This window comes from Ipomoea triloba, chromosome 12 (assembly GCF_003576645.1).
Source record: "Ipomoea triloba cultivar NCNSP0323 chromosome 12, ASM357664v1".
NCBI lineage: Eukaryota > Viridiplantae > Streptophyta > Magnoliopsida > Solanales > Convolvulaceae > Ipomoea > Ipomoea triloba.
In genome coordinates, this window is record NC_044927.1 from 18,572,357 (window position 1) to 18,599,573 (window position 27,217).

A 27,217-nucleotide genomic window follows, 5' to 3' on the forward strand; every position below is an offset into this window, starting at 1 on the left:
TCTGAAGATTTCGTGAACAGTGGCCAATCCACGCGAGCAACACGCGTGTGGGAAATGTGAAATGATTCCAGTAGCCATCCACGCTCGTCCACACGCGTGTGGGCAGACGTGGACAGAGCAGAAAATTATACCTATTCCTCTACTTCTCTAGATCAGCCTTTGATAAGCACCAAGAATAGTCTGTTTTAAGGGCCATTTACGGGCTAGAATTGTATGGTTTATTACCCATTTTATATGAATTTCATGCATTAAGACTCAGATGTGACCAAAAACCACTAACACGATCATGGAAGATGTTTTTAAGGTATTCTATAGCCAAACGGAGGACTTAAGGCCAAAACTGAGCAAAAAATGAAGAAACCATGAAGCAGGAGCCTCCCACGCAGCCTCACACGCGTGTGGGTGGATGTGGAATCATTCCAGTAGCTCCCCACGCCCTCCAACACGCGTGGCGGTAGTCGTCGAAGCCTCAAGGCTCGACGCGTCGAGAGTGTGCCGTAACAATTTATCAGGAATTCCTTGAGGGCTCGACGCGTCGAGCCAGACACCCTAAAAATCAGCTTCGGGAAAAATGTCTATTTTGCCCCTATTTTGTTCCCACTATATAAGGCTCATTATCCCAAGCCCTAGGCAGCATACCTTAGCAGATTTTAACATACAATAGCATAGATTAGGTCTCTTAGGGTTTTCCTCCCCTTTTGGGGGAAATTCCTCTTCTCCTAGATTAGATTAGCTTCAAGGGCAAGGAGGAAGATTGGAATTTCAAAGACAAAGTGTAAAAGACTCCCCTCTTGAGGATGGTAACTATTCTATCCAACTCTTAATCTAATATTTGCTTCTTTGAGATTTCATATCTTTTTCTTGTTTCTTTAGAATGTTAGAGTCGATTAGAAAGGGGATTGGTGGCCCCAAGGTTAATCTATGTGGATGCTTGATATAAATTGCTAGATTAAATGAAAGGTTTTTGATTGTTGGATGATGAATTTGTGTGGATGATGTTTATTGATGCTTTGTGCCTAAGTGTGGCCACTTTAGGTAGCAAACCCAGTGAAAGTGAGTGTGTGCGCGATAGCGGCCACTCACGAGTCCAACTCACCCACATCTCCGCCCTTAGTCCGAAAGGACGAGGTCCGAGATGAGTGGTAGACAAGGTGTTCGATGAAATGCCCCAACCGAATGAGGATGTGGGAGTCCAAAGTGTGACGCCACTTGGTAAAGTGCCACGAACTCCCTAGTCTATTCCACATCTCTAGCTCACGAAACCAAACAAAGATAGTCCACATAGAGAAGCCTAAGGCCCCGATCTCCGTCTTTCCATTTATTTTTATCACAACCATTATCAACCTTCCCCTCTCTTACCAATGACATCCAATCTTAGCAAATCCCGTAACTCTTTCTTTTCAACCTCCTAAAGGCCAACACTAATTCGTTCCAATTTGTCATCCTCGAGAGACACGACACTCGGGGAGTCTTGACTCTTCGTTTTACCACCTACATCCACATCTCACCGCAATACCACAACATCAGCCTCTTTCACCTAAAGACAACCAAATCACCCTCGAACAACGCCTAAATGATTTTATACGTGAGACGAGGGAGGAGAATGCTAAACTTAATGAGACTATCACCAAGGAGATGCTGGGAAAAATTCAAGAGCTTCGCCACGAAGCACTCTCACCGCTCCAGACTGTTGAGAACACACTAGCAAAGATCATGGAAATGATCCAAGTTCAAGGAGAGACAGATGTGAATGCTGTCACACTTAGGAGTGGGAGAGCACTTCCAAAAGTTGTTCCACCACCACCGCAACCTGTCCAAGCGGAAGAATCAAGGATGGAAGATAATGAAACTTTCAACACAAGGCAAGTCGAAAAAGAAATCGGAAGGGAAGACTCACAACCGCAACCTTCTCGAAAAGGGAAAGAAATCATGCAGGAGCTACCACCCGTGCCGAAAGCAAAGCTTCCATTTCCTCAAAGATTTCGCACTAACATTGATAACGCCAAGTACGATAAGTTCTTGCAAATGCTACGCCAACTACACATCGACATGCCATTTATTGATGCATTAGGAAAAATGTCGAGGTATGCTAAATTTCTTAAGGACCTTCTATCTAATAAGAGAAAGCTAGCCAAATCTGCTACTGTTGTACTAGGAAAAGAATGCTCGGCTATATTACACAAAAGTGTGCCCCGGAAGTTAAAAGATCCGAGAAGTTTCACTATCCCGTGTAATATAGGGGGGGGGGGGCAACCTTCAATAGAGCCTTGGAAGATCTAGGAGCTAGCATTAATCTGATGCCATTTCCGAGAAGTTTCACTATCCCGTGTAATATAGGGGGGGGGGGCAACCTTCAATAGAGCCTTGGAAGATCTAGGAGCTAGCATTAATCTGATGCCATTTGCGTTGTATCGAAAATTGAATTTAGGAACTCTTAAGCCTACCCGCATGTGTATTCAATTAGCAGACCGATCCACCAAATACCCCAGAGGTATCGTGGAAGACGTGTTTGTGACACCCCAACTTTTCACAAGCTGAGATAGCTAAAACTTTAACGCAAAGCTGCCTATCACAAGCTGAGATAGCTAAAACTTTAACGCAAAGCTGCCTATCTCAACTTGAGATAGCTAAAACTTTAACGCAAAGCTGCCTATCTCAACTACCAACATCTAAAACTTTAACGCAAAGCTGCCTATCTCAACTACCAACATAACATAGCTTAACGCAAAGCTGCCTATCTCAACTACCAACATAACATAGCGGAAGCGATTTATAACCTAAGGGGTATCATGCCACATCTAGGTAAGAAAACACGGTCTAGATGCACAGGCTAACCAAAAACTGAAACCAAATAGTATATAAATCCTCAAACATATCCAAAACATCCAAGATCTAAAACAAGAGTATATAGAATCTCATATTGGCGCACAGGCCCAAAACATAAGTCTAAGAACATAACAAACTAGTCTAAGCCGGCTCATACGGATATATCTCTATCGCGCTCACGCTTAGACTTATTGCATACCTGGAAAACATACAAGAAACCATTAGCAAAAGACTGCTAAGCAACCACCATTCACACCCGCAAGGAAGTATAGATATAGAGTAAGTTTGTAAATAGGTTTACGCACCCATATAGAATATACACACCAACGAACTGTTCACGTTTAAATCAGATACTTAACAACAACACGTTGAATGAATGTATAAACCAAGACTTCTCATCAATACCAACGTCACACCGAATCACAACTCAACCGAATACTCATAAGAAACAACCAAACGGCGATATATCAAAGAATAACCAATAATCAACAAGATACCATACAACTCAAGAGTCAACAAAGAACCAAACAGACCTCAACCCAAGGATAAACACCAAAACCTCAACTTCCAATCCAAGTACCAATTCTCCACACTAAACACCAAGCCGGAAAGTTAGAAGTTAGGTACACAGGGGTAAAAACCCAATCACAAGGACCGAAGTCCAATCACAGGGGCAAAAGCCCAATCACAGGGGTAAAAACCCAATCACAGGGACCGAAGTCCAATCACAGGGGTAAAAACCCAATCACAGGGACCGAAAGTCCAAAGTTAGTTCCACAGTTAGTTCATCCTCAAACAGCCCAAGAGATACTCAAAGATCCACCACTCCATATCCAACCTCAAACTCATCCCAAGAACAAAACACTCACAGTGTTCATCTCAGATTATGAACACAACAAACACTCAGGAAAAATAACCAAGGATTCAGCCAACCAATACATCAAGATAATGAATCAAGAGACATGATTAAGTGCTCAAGAACCAAGGAAAAATACTCAGCATAATATCCCAACAAGTTCCAGAAACAAGGGTGGAACAACAAGGCAACAGAACAACAAAATAGCTACTGGAAACAGAAGTCCAGAGGAACCAACGGAACACCCTGGCAGAACCACCTGCTCCGCCACACACCTCCGCCTCAACTGGCGGCACTCCCCGGCGGATCACCTTGGTCCGCCGCCCTCTTCCGCCAGAAGGGGCGGGGCTGCCCAGCGGATCGCCATCCTCCATCACTCCATTCCCATGTTGTTCATGTGGACCACTTAGGCGGGACACATTATACCACCTAACCTCACCGCAAGAGCAACTCCAAACCATTCCCAGACCAGAACAGACAGAATACGCAAAGTTCATTCCCAGAATATAAGGATAGGCTCAAATTACTCAGATTACAACTGCAGAAGCCAAATAAACAAGGAATCCATACCAATAAACATCCATAAACATCTATATGCAAAGGATCAAGAACACAAGTTCATAATCCATCAAAATGACTTCACAGACAACAACAAATAGGCTAAGCAGCAAAGAATTTCTCAGGATTCCCATACACCAAATAATATCATAGATTGAGAGTGTAAAATAGATTTTGTGAGACATGATGGTTACCTCTTTGGAGCACACTTCAACCAAGAACCCTCAAAACTCCCTACAAAGCTTCACCTCCACCTTGATCATCTTTTCCCAAAAGATCCCCAAAAGAACAACATAAGAACTTGTATAAAGATTATGAAAACAACATGATGCAAGGAATATTCCTAAAGATAAACACTTACCCAAGCCTTATCAATCCTAAAAGAGCAAACTTGATCTTGGATCTTGAAGAAGAAAGTGTAGGATTTACTTAGGGTTCTTTAGAAGTGGAAAGAATAGGATGAGATGTATTTGCAGGAGGATGAAAAGGGAAATAGGGTTGGAAGTACAAGGCTTTTATATTAGTAGAGAAAGATCATTACATATATTATGTATGTATCAACTAGGGTAAGACATGAAATAATGGGCCCTTATAAAAAGAAATGGGTCTCACATTATGTAGTATATTACTAGTTGTAGGAAATTAATCATTCAAGAATTGAATATATATATATATATATATATATATATATATATATATATTGGGCCATTATACACATATTCTTACTTATAAAAATTGTAAGGATCCAATTTAAATAAATCCCTTACAAGAATTAAATCAAGAATTGGGCCTTTTGAATAAAATAATTAATTCCGAGTTCAAGAATTATATATATATATAAATTGGAAAGACTAAGCCCAATTAAATCAAATAAATCACCCGGTGGAAACGATTACCGGTCTCAAGGTTTGAACAAATTTTACGGGGTGTTACAGTGTTGGTCCGAGTCGATAAATTCATTTTTCCAGTAGATTTTGTGATCCTAGATATGGACCCGGATGTGGAGATCCCTCTCATCTTGGGTAGACCCTTTTTAGCAACCGCTAGAGCTTTGATAGACGTAGGGGAAGGCAAACTTGTTATTCGAGTGCGTGACGAGTCTGCCAGCTTTGACGTAACCAAAATAATGAAATATCCCCTCGACGGGGACGAATGCTTCTTCGTCGACTATGTGCATGACGAAATTGACTATCTATATGAGCTGCCCCAAGCCAAACGGCACAATTTTAATTGGGAATGTCCCACACGTGCAAGAGATTGTAATGAAAACACTTTTGAGCATGAGCTAAACACTTTACATATTGCTTTACACCGAGGGGTTGATCGTTTTAACTTGATTGATAATGCTTGTGACTCTAAATTCGTTGAAAATATGAATTGTGTTGGTGAAGTTTCGGAGGATATGGGTGGAGAAGATGGGGATGAATTTGATGAATTTGAGAGGGAATTAGATGATGAAAGTAAGCAAAGAAAGGAGGAGGATGAGATAATACAAGAAGGTGAACTGAAACAATTACCTACACACCTTGAGTATGCTTACCTAGGATCAGGGAAAGAGTTGCCAGTTGTTATTGCAACAGATCTTTCGGATAAACAAAAGGAACAACTGATAGCAACATTAAAGAAAAACAAGGAAGCAATCGGGTGGAGGATGACTGATTTGAAGGGAATTAACACGGCCATTTGCACGCATAAAATTCTATTGGAAGAGGGTTCGAAACCTATAGCACAGCCGCAGAGACGACTTAATCCGAACACATTTGAGGTTGTGAAGAACGAGGTGATCAAACTTATGGACATCGGGATGATTTACCCTATTTCGGACAGTACTTGGGTTAGTCCAACTCATGTAGTGCCCAAGAAAGGAGGAATCACGGTCACCGAAAACGAAAACAAGGAATTGATCCCTACTAGAAAAATAAATGGATGGAGAGTCTGCATCGATTACTGGAAGCTCTGTAACACCCCGACCCGGCTATACCGTACATCCGGAGTAGTTACCGCCACATCTAGACTGAACCCTGACCGACCTCGGTAGAGTCCACTCTAGATGCACAGGCTAAAGAAGAAAACTGCTTAACACACACACACACTTTCTACTTGACATAACCATATATTCACTTCAGCAGAAAGAAACAAAAGTAGCTAGATCAGCTACGAATATCTATATACCAGAGTTGACCACTAGGATCCCAAAACACCAAGATTTAAGTTACTTACAAACTTACTAGCCAACTAAGTTTACTATGGCTACAAAAAATATTTACACAAAATAGGTCCTTCCAAAACCTTCCCAACCAACCATCTACTCCAAGCGGCGGTACACCGGTCCGGAGTATGTTCCCCATACTAGATGCCACTCACCCGCAAACTAGGTGAGATGGTCCAGAAAGTAGCAAGGAGTGATCACCATAGACCACTCATCCCAATACTCCGAAGGACTGGGGTCCCACGGATAGGGATAGAAGACGACGAACTCTAGGAGATCACTTCCCTCTAACACCTCTATGGGATAAAACACATGCCTAGCTTGGGCATCATCTAGAAAAGTCGGCTGCAAGTTGCGAACCGGAATGCGAGAGGGTCTAGATGGATAAGCTGGGGGAGGGCTATACTGCGGAGAAGGAGGAGCAGGTGGATCAGGAACGTAGCCAGGAACATAGGGGTCTTCGCCTATCAAAAACTGTGAGTAGTCATCATAGTCCATAATCGGGAAAGTAAACTCAGATGAGCTCCCTAAGCTCATCGGGCTCCAGGAGCCCACACTAGATGACATCTGTTAAATAAAAACACATTGAAGTGTAGTTAGCACGACGGCTAAGTAAGGGATCCATGGGTCACCCAAAATTAAATAAAGGTTTGCAAAACATGTATATTTAAACAAAACCTTTATTACCATTCTCCTCATTGACACTTAACCTGCAAATAGGTTATCAAGTATAGTTCTCGCAAGTAATAATCAAGAATGGAACAACAATAGAAAATCTTTGGATAAGGGATTGCTTAACAAGAAACACATTACTCAACGCATCACTAAACATTTAAACATGTAAGCAAGTAGTGAAAAGATTTTATGAACTTCGCATTTAAATCACCACTCTGTACTTGAAAAGCTTCCTCATAGGGAAATTCCACTAAGTTTTTCTCAAAGAGGGTTCAACACCCTTTCTTGCTAAAACAATCATCACATCTCTCTTTAGCGTAGCTACAGAGTAACTACATTTTCATACGAAATTCTCCACTTAGTTTCTTTGTAGAAAGCGTGAGGTCTTTGGAGTATTCTCTTGACTCCCTCTCTTGACCACTTGGATCATCGAACTCGGGTTCAATGGTCATCACCCGGTCTAACACTGATCCCCTAGATGTAAGGTTCGTTAAAATGATCCCTAGCTGGCCCTACTAGGTCCATAGAAACGACACCTACCCGGACTTTCTAGAGTAACTATACTTTAAGTGTGCACACCCCGCAGGAATACCTCATCCAAACGAGTTATATAGTCCCGGCGAATAGACTTCGCTCCTTTCGTATGAATGATCATACTAAATATAAACAACCTTGGGCAAAGGGCACTTTAAGCCACCCGAAGGCTAATCAAGGTCTTCCTCAACTTTACTAGAAACTAAGGGTTTGAAAACAATTTCCCTTCTTCCTCATCTTTCTTGAGTCAAAAATTTATTTTTGGACATATTCCACAAAACCAAGTTCCAACTTGAAAACATTCAACACTCTTAACTTTGTCCAAAAGTTTTATTTCTCAAAACATTTTAATAGTACACTAATTACCATACACCGGGGTAATAAAGTGTAACTATCCCACATTATTTCATTATCACATCACATATGTACATAATACTTCATATATGTATATAGGCAATCAACATAACGCCTCACCCAATTTAGGCATACTCACATAAAAGTTCACATACTACTCATATTCATAGTATAATTTCCACAATACTCATACGTATAGGTATACAAGGTTACATATCTATCACATATATGTATATATACATAATACAACTTTTTATTTTAATTATACATACATACTCATTAGGCATGTATTTATACCCATATACGCACATATACACGATTTTACATATACATACATCACACGTATATACATATATATATATATATATATATATATATATATATATACCATACTTATACGTACATACATATATCATATAATACACCTAGCATCTCCAATTTAGATATTTAGGCATATTAACTACCACATCTCCTCAACACAACAATTTATTCCTATATATTATGCCAAATACAATTTCATATATATTATACATACAATCATGTACACAAGATTTCCACCTAAATCTCATCATATTCCAACCAAACAATCAATTATCCAATTTCAAGTGACCTTAACCTACTTAAGGGATTCCTTACCTCGAGAAAGTTTACTAACACCGTAGAAGCAAGTCTTGGACCTTTTCCCCAATTTTTACTCAAAACCCTAGGAGAAAAATTAACATCATAACAACAAATATTAAGAAACTAAGCTTAGATTCAAGGTCTAGGAAGGAAAATAAAGCTTTCTACCGAATAAAATTAAAGTTTTACCGAAAAGCTTGAGACTTGAGAAGGAATTTTTGGCTATGGAAGTAGAGCTTTAATGGAGGAAGATGATGATCTCACTCTCTCTCTTCTCCTTGTGTTTTTCGGCCAAATGAGGGGAAATGGGGAAAAAAATAGCTTTATAACCTTAATCCCACTTGGTTGACTAGTCTCCATAACATGTGGTAAAATTTTGTGACAAGTGTCACTTACTTATGGTGGGATCTTAAAAAATATCTTAGCTAGACTGATAGGGATTAAAACAGATGAATTCTTGGTAGAAACTAATTTAAATCAAGTAATTTTTGAAACCAAAAATTTATCCCAGACTGAAACTTAAAATTGGGCTAGGTTCGGTACACCGCGAAATTTAGCGATGCTACGATCAAAATAAATTTTCGCTGCTATGGGCTAATTTAATTAAATAGGAAATTCAAGAATAATAATATGGTGTCTAATAATCCATTTCCTAGGACAAACGGGTCCGAACACCAGCTCCTAAATATTTTACGGTTCGTGACCGGTACGTACGATCGCAGCTTATTAACAACTATTTTAACTAGCAAAAATTATTCTGAATATCTATGAATCATAACTTGAGCATGCCAATGCCTTAGAATAAAAAAAAATTTAAACCTCCCCCCTTTTTTTTTTTTGAAGAAAATATTTCGAGGTATTACAAGCTCAACGAAGCCACTCGTAAAGACCATTTCCCTCTACCCTTTATAGATCAGATGATTGAGAAAGTGAGCGGATTTGGCTACTATTGTTTCTTGGACGGAATGAGCGGATATTTCCAAATCCTAGTAGCTTTGGAGGATCAAGAGAAAACAACATTCACTTGTCCTTTTGGTACGTTCGCCTACAGGAGGATGCCATTCGGTCTCTGTAACGCACCGGCTACCTTCATGTGTTGCATGTTGGCTATTTTTCAAGATTTCATCAGTGATTTTATGGAGGTATTCATGGATGACTTCACAATTTTTGGAGAAACTTTCGAAGAGTGCCTCAGAAATCTAGAAAAAGTGTTAGGATGGTGTCAACAGATAAACTTAGCATTATCTTGGGAAAAATGCTATTATATGGTCAAGGAAGGTATCGTGCTCGGGCATAAAATTTTGAAAAAGGGAATCGAGGTTGACAGAGTTAAAACAACAATCATTGAAACCCTGCCACCACCGCACAATGTGACATCCTTGAGGAGTTTCTTAGGACATGTTGGATTCTACAGACGGTTTATAAAGGACTTCTCGAAAATTGCAAGACCATTGACCAGATTGTTCGAAAAAGATGTTGTATTTGAATTGAATGAGGAAGCTATGAAAGCGTTCCAAGGTCTGAAGAATGCCATGGTACATACTCCGATCCTTGTAGGACCAAAGTGGGATCAACCTTTTGAACTAATGTGTGACGCAAGTAATTTTGCAGTTGGAGTTGTGCTAGGACAAAAGAATGACAAGAAATTTCAACCTATTGCCTACGCTAGTCGAATGCTGACAAAGCCTCAACAAGCCTACACCACAACCGAAAAGGAATTGTTTGCGATAGTGTTTGCATTTGATAAATTCAAATCGTATCTCTTAATGTCAAAGGTCATAATCCATACTGATCATGCGGCTATCAGATTTCTTATGTCTAAACCCGAAGCAAAGCCAAGACTGAGTAGATGGATTTTGTTATTACAAGAATTTAACGTAACTATTGTGGCCTGGAAAGGAGTTGAAAATAGTGCAGCTAATCATTTGTCTAGATTAGAAAATGAGGAGGGACAAGATATGACTTGAGATGTAAATGAATATTTTCCTGAAGAGAAATTGATGGGCATCTATCTCACACCTTGGTATGACGACCTAGCTAACTACCTCGTAGGGGGTGAATTACCAGAATTCTTAGATACACACGCCAGGAAGAAATTGAAAGCAGAATCTCGATTTTATTTCTGGGACGAACCATACCTCTTTAAGGTGTGCGCTGACCAAATAATCCGACGCTATGTAACAGAGGCTGAAGGACATGAAATCCTGGGAGAATGCCACCGCATGGGCCATCACTCGGCAAATAGAACTGCTAGAAGAGTTCTAGAAGCAGGATTCTATTGGCCCTCAATATTTCGGGATGTCAAATCTACGTAAGGAATTGTGACAGATGTCAACGGACTGGGAACATTACTGGGCGCAATGAGATGCCACAGAACTACATATTGGCATGTGAAATTTTTGATATATGGGGATTAGATTTTGCAGGACCTTTCCCAGACTCTAAAGGTTTCAAATATATCCTAGTCGCAATTGATTATGTATCAAAGTGGGTCGAAGCGGAAGCACTTCGAAACAATGATGCCAGGAGCGTAACGAGATTTCTGAATAAGTTATTTACTAGGTTCAGAGTCCCACGGATTGTCATTAGCGATAGAGGAACACATTTTCGAAATGTTCCAATGCGAAGACTACTTCAAAAGCAAGGCATACAACATCGGGGTGGAGTTCCATACCACCCTCAAACTACCGGGCAAGTTGAGAATGCAAATAGAGACATCAAGGCTATATTGGAAAAGACAGTAGCTCGACATAGGAAGGATTGGGCTGACAAGCTTAACGACGCTTTATGGGCTTTTAGAATTGCTTACAAGACACCGATAGGAACTACTCCATACAGACTTGTGTATGGCAAAGCGTGCCACCTTCCGGTAAAAATTGAACATAAAGCGTACTGGGCCATCAAGAAGCTAAGTGAAGATCTAACTATGGCGGGACAAGAGAGGATGTTTCAACTAAATGAGTTGGAAGAATGGCATTTGCTTGCTTATGAGACATCCAGATCTTACAAAGAACGATCAAAGTATTATCATGACATGCACATCAAGAAGAACAAAGAATTTAACAAAGGGGACAGGGTGCTGCTATTCAATTCCAGATTAAGACTATTTCCTGGCAAACTTAAATCAAGATGGACCGGGCCATATGTTGTTACAAAAGTTTTTCCTTACAGTACTTTGGAGATTATGCACCCCGATAAAGGAAGTTTCAAAGTTAATGGCCATCAAGTGAAGAAGTACTATGGAATGGAAAATGCGCAAGGAGTAGTCCAATGTTGCAGGCTGGAACCTTGGGATGCTGAGTAACAAGATCATCAAATCATCCTCGCCAGGCTAAAGACGTTAAACGTAGCACTGATCGGGAGGCAACCCGACATTTACCTTGCTTTATTATTATCTTTACTTTATTTTATCAAATAACCCTCCAAGTTGTGATTCCCCATTTTGTAGGTTTTAGATTTACATGCAGAACTTGTTGCGAGAACAAAGAGGATCACATGTACAGGCGCTTGAGAGCTGCACGGAAGTGGGATGCTTACTAGGTTTTCTACCTCTCATCCCTCGTCTATTTATAATGTGAACCTCATGTTATCATTTTAAAGTGTGGAAACATGCATGTTGTGTTGCGTCCTTGTGTCATTATATTTCAAGTCAACATCGAGGACGATGTTTGGTCTAAAGTGTGGAGATTCGCCTATGATTATTGGTGATCTTAGAAACCGAGGTTACTTCCTTGTACTCCGAAACATCGAAGTCCTAAAGCCAACGTAACGCGTGCACCTTCTTCAGCATTAAGAATTCTTGCTCTTTTGATCGTACCAGATCTTACGAGGAGTCCTTCATTTACTCGATCGGTAATCTTCGTTGTAAGGCGGTTCGGTCAAGTCTTGGTGTTCTTCTTGCGATTATTGCATGTCAATAGCGCGAACACATATCAACTTGTTTTTCCACTCTTCATTGGTTCTTCTTGTTGGTCATCCGGGGGTAGCGGAATGCAGCTCTCAACTTCAACTTCGCGTCTGACGCTATCAATGGCACCTTTGCTTACTTGCTCGGTAGGCCAAGTCTTCTATGTGAATTCATCAATACACAGTCTAACTCCACTGAGGAAAATCCGAGGATTGAGCTAGCCTCTAGATTCACTTCGGTTGGTAGAGATCTTTTGACGATTCGGCCTTTTATTGGCTTGCTTAGCTACTCCTTATTTATTTCTTGCCACCGAGATTCCTTCCTTAAAGTGCTTGCACGAGAAATTGCTTTCAAGGCGTGCCGACTAGGTCACACAAGGTCCTTACTTCATAATTTACTTTTTAGTCCCTTCGCACTTCATGGAGTCAAACAACTTGCTCATAGCATTTCTTCGGGGGTCTTTAAGGATCCAAGTTTACTTTTTACTTGATTTAGTCTTCTTTGCCTTCAAGGTTGCAACTTCTAACTTGTTCCTTCATGGTCGCTTTAGAGGTAGGTAGGACTTTCTTTAAGGTCCGCGAACCACGACCTCGAGTTATAATTCTTTAGGCTTCATTGTTACTAAGCTTAACTTGCACGAGATTCTTCATCATCGGTCTAGAAGCTTCTACTTGGTGTGCTTTAACTTTGTCTTGACGCGTCAACGTCCACTCTTGTCGTTCCCTCATAGCCGAGGGTCTTCGGTCTTCGAGCTTCAGTCGCTTTCTTCGTCTTGTGTTGAACTTTAGCTGCACGGAATTTATTCTTCAAGTCTTGAGGTTAACGAAGACCTTGAAGACAATGCTACACGTGCGAAGATGTAAATCCCAAAGAACGTAGATTGATGCCGATGACTTCAAGCCGTGAGTAGGTTAGTCTTCTTCAACGAGCTGCCAATCTTCGGATTGCTTAGACGCATACGGTGCTATCCATCGTTTCACATCAACTAACTACTTATTCCTAATCTAAAGCAGGCTCCTAGGCAATTCTAAATCCCAAAGAACGTAGATTGCTGTCAATGACTTCAAGCCGTGAGTAGGTTAGTCTTCTTCAACGAGCCGCCAATCTTCGGATTGCTTAGACGCATACGGCGCTATCCATCGTTTCGGATCAACTAACTACTTATTCCTAATCTAAAGCAGGCTCCTAGGCAATTCTAAAACGAAGCAACTTATCTAATAACGATTAAAAACTTACCGGGAAGACGCGCCCGCAAGCTACAAATAACAAGGTTAACAAGGCACAAATAATATAAACAAACAAGGCGTGTCCTCACCGCGAGTCCTAGAATTCACACATCCTAGGATTCTCAAACACCTTAATTCCTACTGATCAAGTCCTAGAGTCTCAAGAATTCAACCCTAGGATCTCTACTTAGACCTCAACACAGCCTCTGATACCAACTATGACACCCCAACTTTTCACAAGCTGAGATAGCTAAACTTTAAACATAAAAGCTGCTTATCTCAACTACCAAACACAACATAGCAGAAGCAATTTATAACCTAAGGGGTATCATGCCACATCTAGGTAAGAAAAACACGACCTAGATGCACAGGCTATCCAAAACTGAACTGCATAAAGTATAAATCCTCAAAATGTCATCATAACAAGAATCTAGTCAAGAGTATATAATCCCAACATAGGCACACAGGCCCAAAACATAAAGTCTAAACATCATAAGCTAGTCTAAGCGGCCTCATAACGATAAGCTCTAACGCGCTCTCGCTTAGACTTACTCCATACCTGGAAAACATGTAAGAAACCATTAGCAAAAGACTGCTAAGCAACCACCACTTACACTCATGAGAAACATACATATATAGTAAGCTTGTAAATAGGTTTACACACCCATATAGAATATACACACCAACGAATTATTCTTTAGTTAAAACGGATACTCAACAACAACACGCTGAATAAGCAATAAACCAAGGACTTTCCAACAATACCAATATCCAACCGAATTGCACAAGACAACAAGTCTATAACGGAACATTAACTGAATCATAATCCCAACCGAATACTCAGCAAGAAACAACCAAACTGCAATATACCAAGGAATAACCGATAACCAACGAGATACAATACAACTCAGGAATCAATAAGGAACCAAACAGACATCAAACCAAGGATAAGCACCAAACCTTACCCTCCAACCAAAATACTATCCCTCATACCAATCATCAAACCCAAAGTTAGTTCACAGAGGCAAAAGCCCAAAACATAGAGGCAAATGGTGCCCAAAACACAGAGGCAAATGTTGCCCAATCACAGAGGCAAATGGTGTCCAATCACAGAGGCAAAGAATGCCCAATCACAGAGGCAAATGGTGCCCAATCACAGAGGCAAAGAATGCCCAATCACAGAGGCAAATGGTGCCCAATCACAGAGGCAAAGAATGCCCAATCACAAAGGCAATAATGCCCAAAACATAGAGGCAAATGGTGCCCAAAACACAGAGGCAAGGAATGCCCAATCACAGAGGCAATGAATGCCCAATCACAGAGGCAATAATGCCCACAGTTAGTTCACCCTCAACAGCCCAAAAGATACTCAAAGATCCACCACTCCATATCCAACCTCATACTCAACCCCAAAGATCATCCACCAACAGTGTTCATCTCAGGTTATGAACACGACCAACTCCCAGAGAATATAATCAAGGATTCAACCAACCAATAGACTCACATAATGGACCAAGAGATATGAATAAATACTCCAGAATCATGGTAAAATACTCAACAAAATATCCCAACAAAATCCAGAATCAAAGATGAAACAACCAGACAACAGATCACAGAACAACTCACTGGAACCAGAGTTCCGATTGAACTAGCGGAACTCCCAGACGGAACACCGCTCTCCATCGCACTCCTCCGCAGGAAGGAGGCAGATCCCCACGGCGGAAGACTCACCCCCGCCACCCTTCACCGCTATCCACCTGTGGAAGACTCCAGCGGGACACATTATACCGCTGGGGTACTCCGCAAGGGTAAACCCACTACTCAGCTCACAGACTCATATCAGAATACGCAATGTTCATTCCAAAATACAAAAATAGGATCAGATTGTCCAGATTACATCTCCCAGAAGCCAAATAAACATGGAATCCATACCAACAAATGTCCATAAACATCAAGATGCAAAGGATCAAGAACACAAGTTCATAAATCCATCAAAATAACTCACAGACCCACAAAGAATAGGCTAAGCAGCAAAGATTTCCACAGGATTCCAATACACCAAATAATATTCATGGGTCAAGAGTGTAAAATAGGTTTTAGTGGACATGATGGTTACCTCTTGTAGCGTATTAATCCAAAAGTAACAGCAAACTTAAGCTTGTCTCAAAGCAAGTCCACAATTTATGAACCTGAGAATTAATGTAATCTAATACCGTCACTAACTACTAATAACAATGATATTAATATTCCTATTCGACCCATTATAATTATCGCCTATAGTCCATGCCTAAAGGCTAATATGACATGATCATTATAATGAGCTAATGTACTAAATCATAATAACCAGGATTAACAATGATCAAAACACTATGTTATAAACTGATTATTGATAGCTAGGATCACCCCCCTATAATCTTAAAAGCTTGACAAATACCTTAATCATTATGCTAATCCGGGATTCAAACTCGCGCCCTCATGCCCAACACACAAGCACCATACCACCACACTACTTCACGCATTTCTATTATGTCGTGCGACCGCCGAACTAACACCCATCACACGAGCCCCCGGCCACCACCGACGGTAAGGAGGAAAGAAAAACCATGTCGCCGCTGTTGTTGTGAACAGAGGAGAACAGATCACCATCAACAGCCCTTGACGAATTGCCACACCGCTGCCTACGCCGGAGAAGGAAGACCACCGTTGATACCCGCCACCTCCGTCGCAGCGCCATTCTGACCGCCGGAAAAAGAACGATGGAATGGAGCTGCTCTATTCTGCCGTTGCCATCGATCACGCAGGGAGTTAGTCGATGAGGATGGGGTCGCCGAGCACGGGAGGAATGAGGATGCCATTGCTTCGTCGCTAGAGCCTACTCGCTGCCAGCCACCTTCACCGCTGTTGTTCTACTTCTGGTAACGCCAACGAGAGAGAAAGACCGAGGTCGTCGGTTGTTGCTGCGATCGGCGAGCTGCTACGACGTGAGGGTAGATGATGACCGGAGAGGGGAATGTTGCTGCATCGCTTTGCCCGTTGCCGCCACGAAACTTCTGTTCGGACGCCATCAGCTACGCTACGGCCATCGCACACCGGTTGTCGTTGACGGAGAGAAGGAACCACCTCTGCCTAGCTTCTACCATGGACGCCGATGAGGGAGAGAAGGGAAGAAGGTAGCTTTCTTAAGGAAGATGAAGCCCATGCCAGAGGACGTGACTTCCATTGATGTTGCTTAGCTTGAGAGAGATGAGAGATAGCGAAACAGAGACGAAGGAATTATTTTTTTTGCTGCTGATGGTTTGATCATGTGTACACTAGCTATATTTAGTAGGGTTAGATTTCTATTTTGGGCTAGGACCAATTTAGGATAGTTGGGTCGATTTTGATCTAAGGCCAAAATATTTATGTACATAGGTACATACCTCCACTTGGGCTCTATAATAGCTATATAATACAAAATTATCTATATGTATATTGGGCTAAGGTAATTTGGTAGCACGATACTAATAGCTTATATAAAAACATATTATTCCAAAGCCAAGTATGAGGTAATCATATTTAAAATCGTTTAATAAATACTTAATTAGGAAAATAACACCTTTGATAGATACCTAGCATAGGCACTCGGTCGATATTACTTAGCAAGCAGTCAGGCACAACTCTCGGACTCGACAGTCGGCAGTCGATATGTGACCATTCGGTTTCCTAGCACCCCTCCATAACCCCTAATAATTACCTTATTAATCACCATTAATTACTCAATTATTTCCCATTAATCCCATTCAGCACCCATTAATCCTATTATAACCGACCCATTATTATCCATAAATCCTAGTAAATTCCCTATTAATTATCCATTTCACTACTCAACGTCTACCACCTTTATACTATAAAACAAAGAAAGAAACGAGAGAGGGGGGGACTTCAAACTCTGAGAGGTTCCATTTTTGAGAGAGAGAAGTTTGAGAAGAGCAAAGATCCACAAAAACACAATGTAATATGTACAAGTTCCTTTAGAGAAATTTTGGCTTGGCACCACCCAAAAAGGCCCGTGGTTTTTACCCTTTCTGTTTCCACGTCAAAATACTGTGTCTACTCTTGTTTTTATTGATTTACTTTTACATTTTGTTGATTCAATCGGTTGTGTCGACCCGCCGAGTGACCACCCCGGGGTCACAAAACCATCACCCTTAATTTAAATATTTATATTTAAAATAATAATAGGGAAATGCGGGGTGTTACAATTCACCTCTTATTTTGTAAAGACCTTAGTTAAGGATCTCTCGAAGTGGAGTGTGCAACCCCTAATTTTAGAAAGATAAGTTAAGCGAAGCCCGGAATTGAATAATCACAAATAGAACATGGGGCAAAAGGAGAGCTTACTAGTGAGCATTGAGTGAAATATCCCTTATCCCAAAGTAAAAGGCATGAGGGGTTGTTTGGAGAAAGAGTAGAAAAGGCAAAAAGGCCAATCCCCGAGATAAGAAACGAGGAAAGCCATCTCGCTAGGTAGTGAGCAACCATAGTCTTCAAAATGCATAAATGCCCTATTTGGAGTCGGTTGCTCACATAAAATGGCCCTAGGAGATGAGAAAATTGAGATGAGGTAAGCCTCTTCGCTAGGGTTCAAGCACCCATTGCACTGTCTTCAAAAAAGCATGGAGCTCCATGTGAAGTCGGGTCGCTTGACGACGTTACCCTATGAAGTGAGAAGAATAAGTGACCGCCCAAGCCATTGGCGGAGAGCGGCCCATGTATCTATCCTCACTTACTCTTACGTTTGGCTTTGGCGATAAGGGAGGCCAATTGATTAGGTTTTGTACATCGTTCCCACTTGGGGGCTCAGCTTTAGGCCTTTGCACAATAAGAGGTGAATAAAATTTTAGACTGCATGCGTGGTATTGTGAGAACTGCTTACTTATCCAAACCGTGACCAACAGGGGTTTCACTTTATTTGAATATACATAGCAGTGTATGGCACATTTTTATCATTCCTTGAAGATATTGTGAAGGATTTCACATCTCTTGGTAGATTACGTTTTGAACAAATCTTAATCGTCAGGATAAGCACATCTATAGTTTAGATACTTTTGGCATCAAAATGAGGAGGCTTTGAGCGTATAATTTGCTCGTGGGCGAGCAATCTAAAGTGTGGAAACTTTGATAGACGCCAAAAGTACCTAATTATCTAGAATTAATTAAGTTGATTCCTTGCCAAAACAAAGTTCTGAAGGGTGCAGCTACGTATTCTCATGCTATTTTGCTAACAAATTGCAAAAGAACTTTGTGTGGTATGTTTTGAAAGATTTCCACAAGATCAAGGGCTGAAATCAACCAAGGAAAGCGTGAAAGATGTAGAGAAGAACCAATCCACACACGGACACGCGAAGACCAAGCCAAAAACAACAAAGGAAACGAAAACGGAGAAATTCGCGTCCACAAGCCTCACCACGCGTGTGAGCATGCGTGGAATTATTCCAGTAAGCATCCACGCCTGCCCACATGCGTGTGGACTGGCGTGGATGGGCACTAGAACCTTGCGCGATATTTTAGTATTTAAGGGACATTTCAGCTAGGAGGAGGGAGTCTTTTGTCAAATTTTCACTTCTCATTTTAGATTAGGGTTAGATAAGATTAGGGAAAGGAGGAAAAACTCCTTGGAGAAGAGAACTTGGATCTCCATAGCTTTGGAATCCTCTTGGGTAAACTCTTTCATTGTCATTTGATTTCTCTTTAGAACTCTCTCTTGCTTTTTCTCTTTTCCTAAAGATATTTGCTTTTTACTTTGATCTTGTAAATATGTTTTTCCATTTGAATGAAATGATGTTATTAAAGCCTATGAAGGGCTAGTTCTTAGGATAGGGGCTAGGAAGAATGGAGATTTTGTGTTCATGATCTAAGATTGTTGAATGAGTTTGATTCCTTTGGGATTGTTGAAATTGTGTGTATGTTTTGGACGAACTTGTTGGATCGAGGGCCCCGATCTCTTCAAGAGTTTAGGATCATCCCTTTGGCGAGATATCGCAAGAGGATGGAGCCCACTACCCACATCTCCCGCTCTCAATCTGAAAAGATGAGATCCGGAGGGAACTTGTAGACAAAGTGTTTGACAAAATTCCCCAACCGACTGAGGATTGGGAGCTTGAGTGTGACGCCACTCAGGACAGTGTTCCAAGCTCCTTCAATCATATCTCAAGGGAAATCAAATCTCCCACGTATGCTTTGAACCAATCTCCACGACATTCTAGCCCCCATCCGCCTTTTATTCACATTTACTTCTTAAATCTATCCAACCTTTGCACTCTCACTACCTTACTTTATCAATCTCTATATTTTCATCTTTAGTGTTATCTAAACCATAAAAGATAGGAAACCTACGTTCTCCAATTTGCCATCCACGTGAGACACGACACTCGGGGAGTTCAAGACTCTTCGTTTTATCACACTCCATATCATCTACACCTCACCACATATAACTGCTTCTTCAGAAGGATTGCACTATTGTCTCCTTAATAGTACAATATCTTCTCTCCCAATGTGCTACTTTGATCACCAAGCCCGGCAGTCACATCTCTTTAGGTTTTCAACTTCTTCAAAGTCTACTCCGCCTCTTTCTACTTTTCCACAGTAGAGATTGGTTGGAATGGTTGAAAGTATTTCTCCAACTTGGGAATCTTGTGTTGAAGTTCTTGATTCAGCACTTGAGCTTCACAAGATCACCTTTGTAAACTACATTGAGAGTTTGAGCTTTTGAATATTTTGCACACTGAGATTTTGCTTGCTAATGCTTTTTGCGTATTTTTAACCAACCTTGTCCAAATGAGAAGGACCAAAGGTATTTATAGGCGTGAATTTCAGATCCGTTGGAGGCAATCTGAATTTCAAAAACCTATTAATCAGTGTGTAATATCCAATGGGTAAAATAAGACCTTTTGAGAGTGTCAGTACTTTCTAGCCGGTTGTCCACTTTTATGCAAGGACAATTTGTCTTTTGTCTCACACAAAGAGACCATCATTTAATGCTCCTGGGATCACCACCTAGGATCCGTTTGACATTCTAGTCATACCCAACCTCAACGCTATGGACAAGACAAATTCCAGAGAATGTCATTTGAGTCATAGTACCTTGGGTACTCGTGAGAATGATTAACCTTATCATTCTCTCATCATCTCTTCGAATTAATCATCTTTGATTATTCGGTTTTCAAGAGTTCGGCCCTTTCAGTATTCGGCCATATAAATCTTCAGTCTTCATATTTTCAACCTTCATGTCTTCAGGTCTTCAAGTCTTCAACTCGAAGTCATTGACCTTAAAAGCTCCTTAGAATATGACTGAGTTACTCTTGATTTGTATGGACTCGTCCAAGACGAGTTCTTAACAAGGATTTGTCCGTCTAAGAAACAAAAGGACAAAGTAAAGAATTGGAGGGTCTCCTCAGGTCTTTGGTATCATTAAAATCAATGATTTGGGGTTCCTAACACAGCAAAATATTCAATTCACCCTCTGCAATACCCCGTATTTTAATTCAAGCCTTAAAACCCGGTAATTAATTCTACCGTGTAATTAATTTAATTTAATTGGGCCCCGACCTCCTTATAGATATATATTTTCCCATCCGGAATTATTTATTTATTCCAAGGCTATTTATTTATTCCAAGGCCCAATCTCCTTGAATTAATTTTGTAAGGGATATTCTTTAATTGGACCCTTTCTATTCCTTACAAATATATTGATTATGTAATGGCCCGATCATTGGAAGGACCATATTTATATTCATTAAGTTAATATTGGGTATTGATGACCCATTTCTTATGAATAAGCCCATGTCTTGTTTTAATACCCTAATATGATACATACATGATATATGTGATGATCTTCCATACTCATATAAAAGCCTTATACTTACAACTCTATCTCTCTTTTCCTTTTCTTGCAAATACATTTCATCCTACTCCTTTCACCTTTAAAGAACCCTAAGCATATCCTACACTTCATCCTTCAAGATCTCAAGTCAAGATTGCTCTTTTAGGATCTATAGCATTTGGGTAAGTGTTTCTCCTTAGGAAGACATCTTTTATCATCTTGTTTTCATAGTCTTTTTATAAGTTCTCATCATATTCTTTTGGGGATCTTCCTTGGGAAAAAGATGATCAAGATGGAGGTGGTGCTTTGTGAGGTGTTTTGAGGATTGCTTGGTTGAGAAAGGCTCCAAGAGGTAACCATCATGTCTCACTAAAACCTATTTTACACTCTTGATCTATATGCATATGATTTGGTGTTGGAATCCTGTAATTTCTTGGGTTATAGCTTTGTTTGATGGTCTGTGAACCTTTATTTGTGGATTGTTGGACTTGTGTTCATCATCCTTTGTATCTAGATGTGTATGAGTAATTCTTGTTATGGATTCCATGATTTATTGGCTTCTGAGATGTGTAACATGAGTATTATTCTGAGCATGATTTGTATTCTAGAATGAGTATGGTGTGTTTCTGTTTCGGGTCTGTAATTTGTGTTGGTTGCACTTGCGGTGTACTTGGACGGTATAATGTGTCCCGTCCAAGCGTTCCGTACGTGTCTGTGGGGTATGGAGTGGCGGAAGGGTGAGTTCCACTAGAGAGATCCGCTTGTTCATGCGGAAGGGAGTGGTGGATTGTAGGGCTCCGCCGAGGGGTTCCGTGAGAAGGAAACGGTGAAGTGTGGCGGTGCACTCTGCTCCGTTTGCACGTACCGCTAGAGTACTCCTGGTTCTGTTCCAGTGAGCTTTTTTGTGGTCTGTTAACTCTGTTGTTTCCCTTTTTATTCTGGAGTGTGTACTGAGCATCTTGTTGAGTATTCCACCTTGATTTTTTGAGTATTTATTAATGATCTTTGGACATTATCTTGATCTCTCGAGTTAGTAGCATTGGTTCATTCTTTGATTTCTATCCTGAGTATGCACTGTGTTCGTATTGTGAGATGAACACTGTTGGTGGGTGATTTGTGTGAATGAATCTGAGTTGGTATGTGGGGATCTTTAGTTCTTATGAGCATTTCTTCTCTTGTTGAATCTTTGGTAACTTTGGGGGTTTAGTTGGTGGTATTATGGTCTACTTGAGGTTGGAATTGGGAGGGTATTGTATGTCTCCTTATTTGGGCTCGTGTGCCTCTATGATTGGGAATTGGGTGCCTTTGTGATAATGGGCTCATGTGCCTCTGTGATAATGGGCTTGTGTGCCTCTGTGATTTGGGCTTGTATGCCTCTGTAGTTGGGCTTATTGCCTCCGTGTTGTGATATGGATGTGGTGGTTGTTCTTATGGTTATTATTGTGATTTGGGGATGGTGGGTTGGTGTTTACCTTTGGTATGATGGTAGGATTGGTTTCCTTGTGGTATTTTGATAGAGGTTGTACCTCAGTTGGTATTTGTTATTCCTTGATATGTCGGTTTGGTGGGTTCCCTTGTGTTCATTCTGTTGGTATTGTGATTCAGTTGGTATCTCGTGTATAGACTCGATGTTTATGCATTTGCATTAGATGTTGGTTTTACTTGGAGAGTCCTTGGTTTATGGCTTATTCAGCGTATTGTTGTTGAGTCTCTAATTTAAACAAAGAACAGTTCGTTGGTGTATATATTCTATACGTGTGTGTAAACCTATTTACCAACTTACTATATTATGTATGTTCTCACGAGTGTGAGTGGTGGTTGCTTAGCATTCTTTTGCTAATGGTTTTCTAAATGTTTTTCAGGTATGGAGTAGTCTAAGCCGTGAGCGCGCTAGAGCTATATCGTTATGATGCTTTGCTTAGACTAGATTATGTTTAGTTTCCTTTTGGGCCTGTGTGCCTTTGTTTCGGATTATGTACCTTTGACTAGTTTATGACTATGATGTTTGAGGATTTATGTTTGTTTTGGATTTATAGTCTGTGCACCTAGGATGGATTGTACCTAGGTGTGGCATGACACCCTTCAGGTTTTATATATGCTTCCACTTTGGTTATGATTAGTCCTTGAGATCTATAGCTTTTATGTTAAGTTATACCTATCTTAGCTTGTGAAAAGTTGGGGTGTCACACCCACTCTACTTATAGCACCTGCACATTACCTAATTGATCAACCGATAAGAGTATTTAACTATTCTTGGCACTTAAGTGATTGGAGTTTAGATAGTATACTTGCTTGAGGACAAGCAAGGTTTAAGTGTGGAAACTTTGATAAGCGCCAAGAATAGTCGAGTATAGGGTCAATTATAGGACCATATTATGTCACTCATTTGTAATAATTTCATGCGCAAAAGACTCAGATGTGATCAAAATTTCTAATTCAACTTTAGAGCATGTTTTGAAGTCATTTCCACAGAACGGAACGGGATCTGAGGCCGAAACAAAGCAGCTAGAGAAGAAGCAACCGGGCAGGATCCATTCACGAAGGCTTCACGCGTGAAGGGAGCATGGACCGCTTCCAGTACGCGTCCACGTCCCCATATATGCATGAAGGCAACGTAACCCGGCCATTAGGGGCTATTTCGAGATTTTGACTTTATGGTGGCTATTTAAACCCTTCTCTGCAATTTTATAGGGAGCCCTAATTTTAGATTTGAAGTTTTCTTTGTTTTTCTCCCCTTTGGGGAAAAACCCCCATTTTCCTTTAGCTTAGATTGATCCATCAAGAGTAGATATAGCTAGGTGTTCAAGGCAAAATGTAATAAAATTCATTAGCTACGAATGGTAACTCTTCTTTGCTCTAATTTAGTTTAATCTCATTGTTATTTCTTTTCGATCTTTTATTGCTTTCTCTTGTTATTTTTTTTATGTTTGTTTAGAATAGATAGGGGATTGGTGGCCCCAAACTAGTTGTGTGGTTGATTTGTTAAGAAATTTCCTGAAAATTGTGGTTGATGTATGATATGCTTTGTGCTTAAGTGTGTCCACATTAGGTAGCAAACCATGTGAAAGTGAGTGTGCGCGCGATAGCGGCCTCTCACGAGTCCAACTCATCCACATCCCCGCACTCTATCCGAGGGGATGTGGCCTATGTATGCTAGCTAAGAGTCCCAAACTTCATTTTCCCTTTCATAGCCTATCTATTTAGTTTTTGAACTCTTTTACCAATGCTTTTTAATGTCTTGGACATTCACGCAAATCTTTTCCTTCGAACCTCCTAAATGCCAACACGATACTCGACTCCAATCTGTCCTCCTTGAGAGACCGATACTCGGGGAGTTTTGACTCTTCGTTTTGTCACCTACATTACACCTCTCATCACTAAAACTACAACATCAGCACGTATCTTGTGACACCCCAACTTTTCACAAGCTGAGATAGCTAAAACTTTAACGCAAAGCTGTCTATCTCAACTACCAACATAACATAGCGGAAGCGATTTATAACCTAAGGGGTATCATGCCACATCTAGGTAAGAAAACACGGCCTAGATGCACAGGCTAACAAAAAACTGAAACCAAATAGTATATAAATCCTCAAACATATCCAAAACATCCAAGATCTAAAACAAGAGTATATAGAATCTCATATTGGCGCACAGGCCCAAAACGTAAGTCTAAGAACATAACAAACTAGTCTAAGCCGGCTCATACGGATATATCTCTATCGCGCTCACGCTTAGACTTATTGCATACCTGGAAAACATACAAGAAACCATTAGCAAAAGACTGCTAAGCAACCACCATTCACACCCGCAAGGAAGTATAGATATAGAGTAAGTTTGTAAATAGGTTTACGCACCCATATAGAATATACACACCAACGAACTGTTCACGTTTAAATCAGATACTCAACAACAACACGCTGAATGAATGTATAAACCAAGACTTCTCATCAATACCAACGTCCAACCGAATCACAACTCAACCGAATACTCATAAGAAACAACCAAACGGCGATATATCAAAGAATAACCAATAATCAACAAGATACCATTGTAACCCCTCGTCTTTTCGAATAAGATTAAGGTTCGAGAAATATGTCTTTAAGCTATGACATTCCTGAGATGAGTGACCGATGCGTCAAAAGGATTTTTATAAGGAAATATAGTTATTATTAAGCTGCGATCGTACGTCCCGGTCACGAACCGTAAAATTTTTAGGAACTAGTATTTGGACTTGTTTGTCCTAGGAAATGGATTTCTAGACACCATACTATTATTCTTGAATTTCCTATTTAATTAGATTAGCCCATAGCAGCGAAAATTTATTTTGATCGTACACCGCGAAATTCCCGCAGTGAACCGAACCTAGCCCAATTTTGAGGGTTAGTTTGGAATAAATTTTTAGTTTCGGAAATTATTCTATCTGGATTATTTTCCACCGAAACTTTATCTGTTTGGACCCCAACTGATAAGTTGTGGAGATATTTTATTATTTTATTATTTTTTTTCTTAATCTTATCCCATAAGCCATCAAGTGTGATCAAAATATAAAAGCCAATTTATTCCATTTCCCTTGTGTTTTGCCGAAATGAGAGAGAGAAAGGGAGAGAGGGATTCTTCATCTTCTTCCTCCTTGAAGCTTCAAATTCCATAGCCAAAATCCTTCTCAAGTCTCAATTTTATTCGGTAAATCTTCATTTTTATTCGGTAAATAGTTCTATTTTCCTTCCTAGAGCATGAATTTGAGAGTAATTTCTTGAAATCTCTTGTTATGGTGTTGATTGTGATCTTAGGATTTCAAGAAGAATTTGGGGGAAATCACTCAAAGACTCTTTCTAAGGATTTTAGTAGCTAATTGAGGTAAGGAATTCCCTTAAGTTGGTTTAGTCACTTGAAATTAGATAATTGATTATTTGGTTGAAATATGGTGTTTTGGAGCTTTGGGAATATTTTTGTATACATGTTCATAGCTTGGATATGCTTGTATATGTTGTATTTATGTCCATATAGGCTTATACTTGTGAAAATAGTGAAAGGAAATCAGGGTAGATTCTGGCAGTAACTTCCGAAATTTATTGGGAAACATTGGTAAGGTATTTTGATCCTATTTTCTTCAGATATGTAGTTCAATAAGTGTAGAACCTGCATATAAAATTTCATAATGATCGGAGTAGTGGAAGTATGGTTTTCGAATTTTTCCCAAAACTGGTCCAGGGAGAGACAGAATTCCGGACAGCACACTGCCAAGGGCAAAGATGGAATTTTCTGTGTTTATTCGCGGACCAAAATGACCAAAACTTTTTTATGGACATCAAGTACTATAAGTTGGGATTCTACCATAAAAATTTCAAGTGAAAAAGAGTTCGGGAACTATTTTTACCGGCTCAATCTTTCGGACTGCGCCAAGCTGAAATTTTCTGAATTATGCTTAGTATGATTATGGATGTGTTAATGATAATTGTGAGGTAGTTAGTGAGTTAATGGTGATTAGGTGATGCTAAGGACGTGGATTATGACTATGTTCTACATAATACACATATGTATATGTCATGTTATGGTACTAGTATGTGTAATTATCTATACTATGAAA

General features: G+C 40.2%; 2 protein-coding genes across 2 annotated transcripts; both read left to right on the top strand.

Moving 5' to 3' along the window:
• The first annotated feature begins 1,635 nt into the window (after window positions 1-1,635).
• Window positions 1,636-2,280, top strand: LOC115999474. The gene has a single exon (XM_031239321.1). The coding sequence runs from the start codon at window positions 1,636-1,638 to the stop codon at window positions 2,278-2,280; it is 645 nt and encodes a 214-aa protein (XP_031095181.1).
• Window positions 2,281-10,998: 8,718 nt separating this feature from the next.
• Window positions 10,999-11,937, top strand: LOC115999475 (uncharacterized protein K02A2.6-like). The gene has a single exon (XM_031239322.1). The coding sequence runs from the start codon at window positions 10,999-11,001 to the stop codon at window positions 11,935-11,937; it is 939 nt and encodes a 312-aa protein (XP_031095182.1).
• The last annotated feature ends 15,280 nt before the right edge of the window (window positions 11,938-27,217 follow it).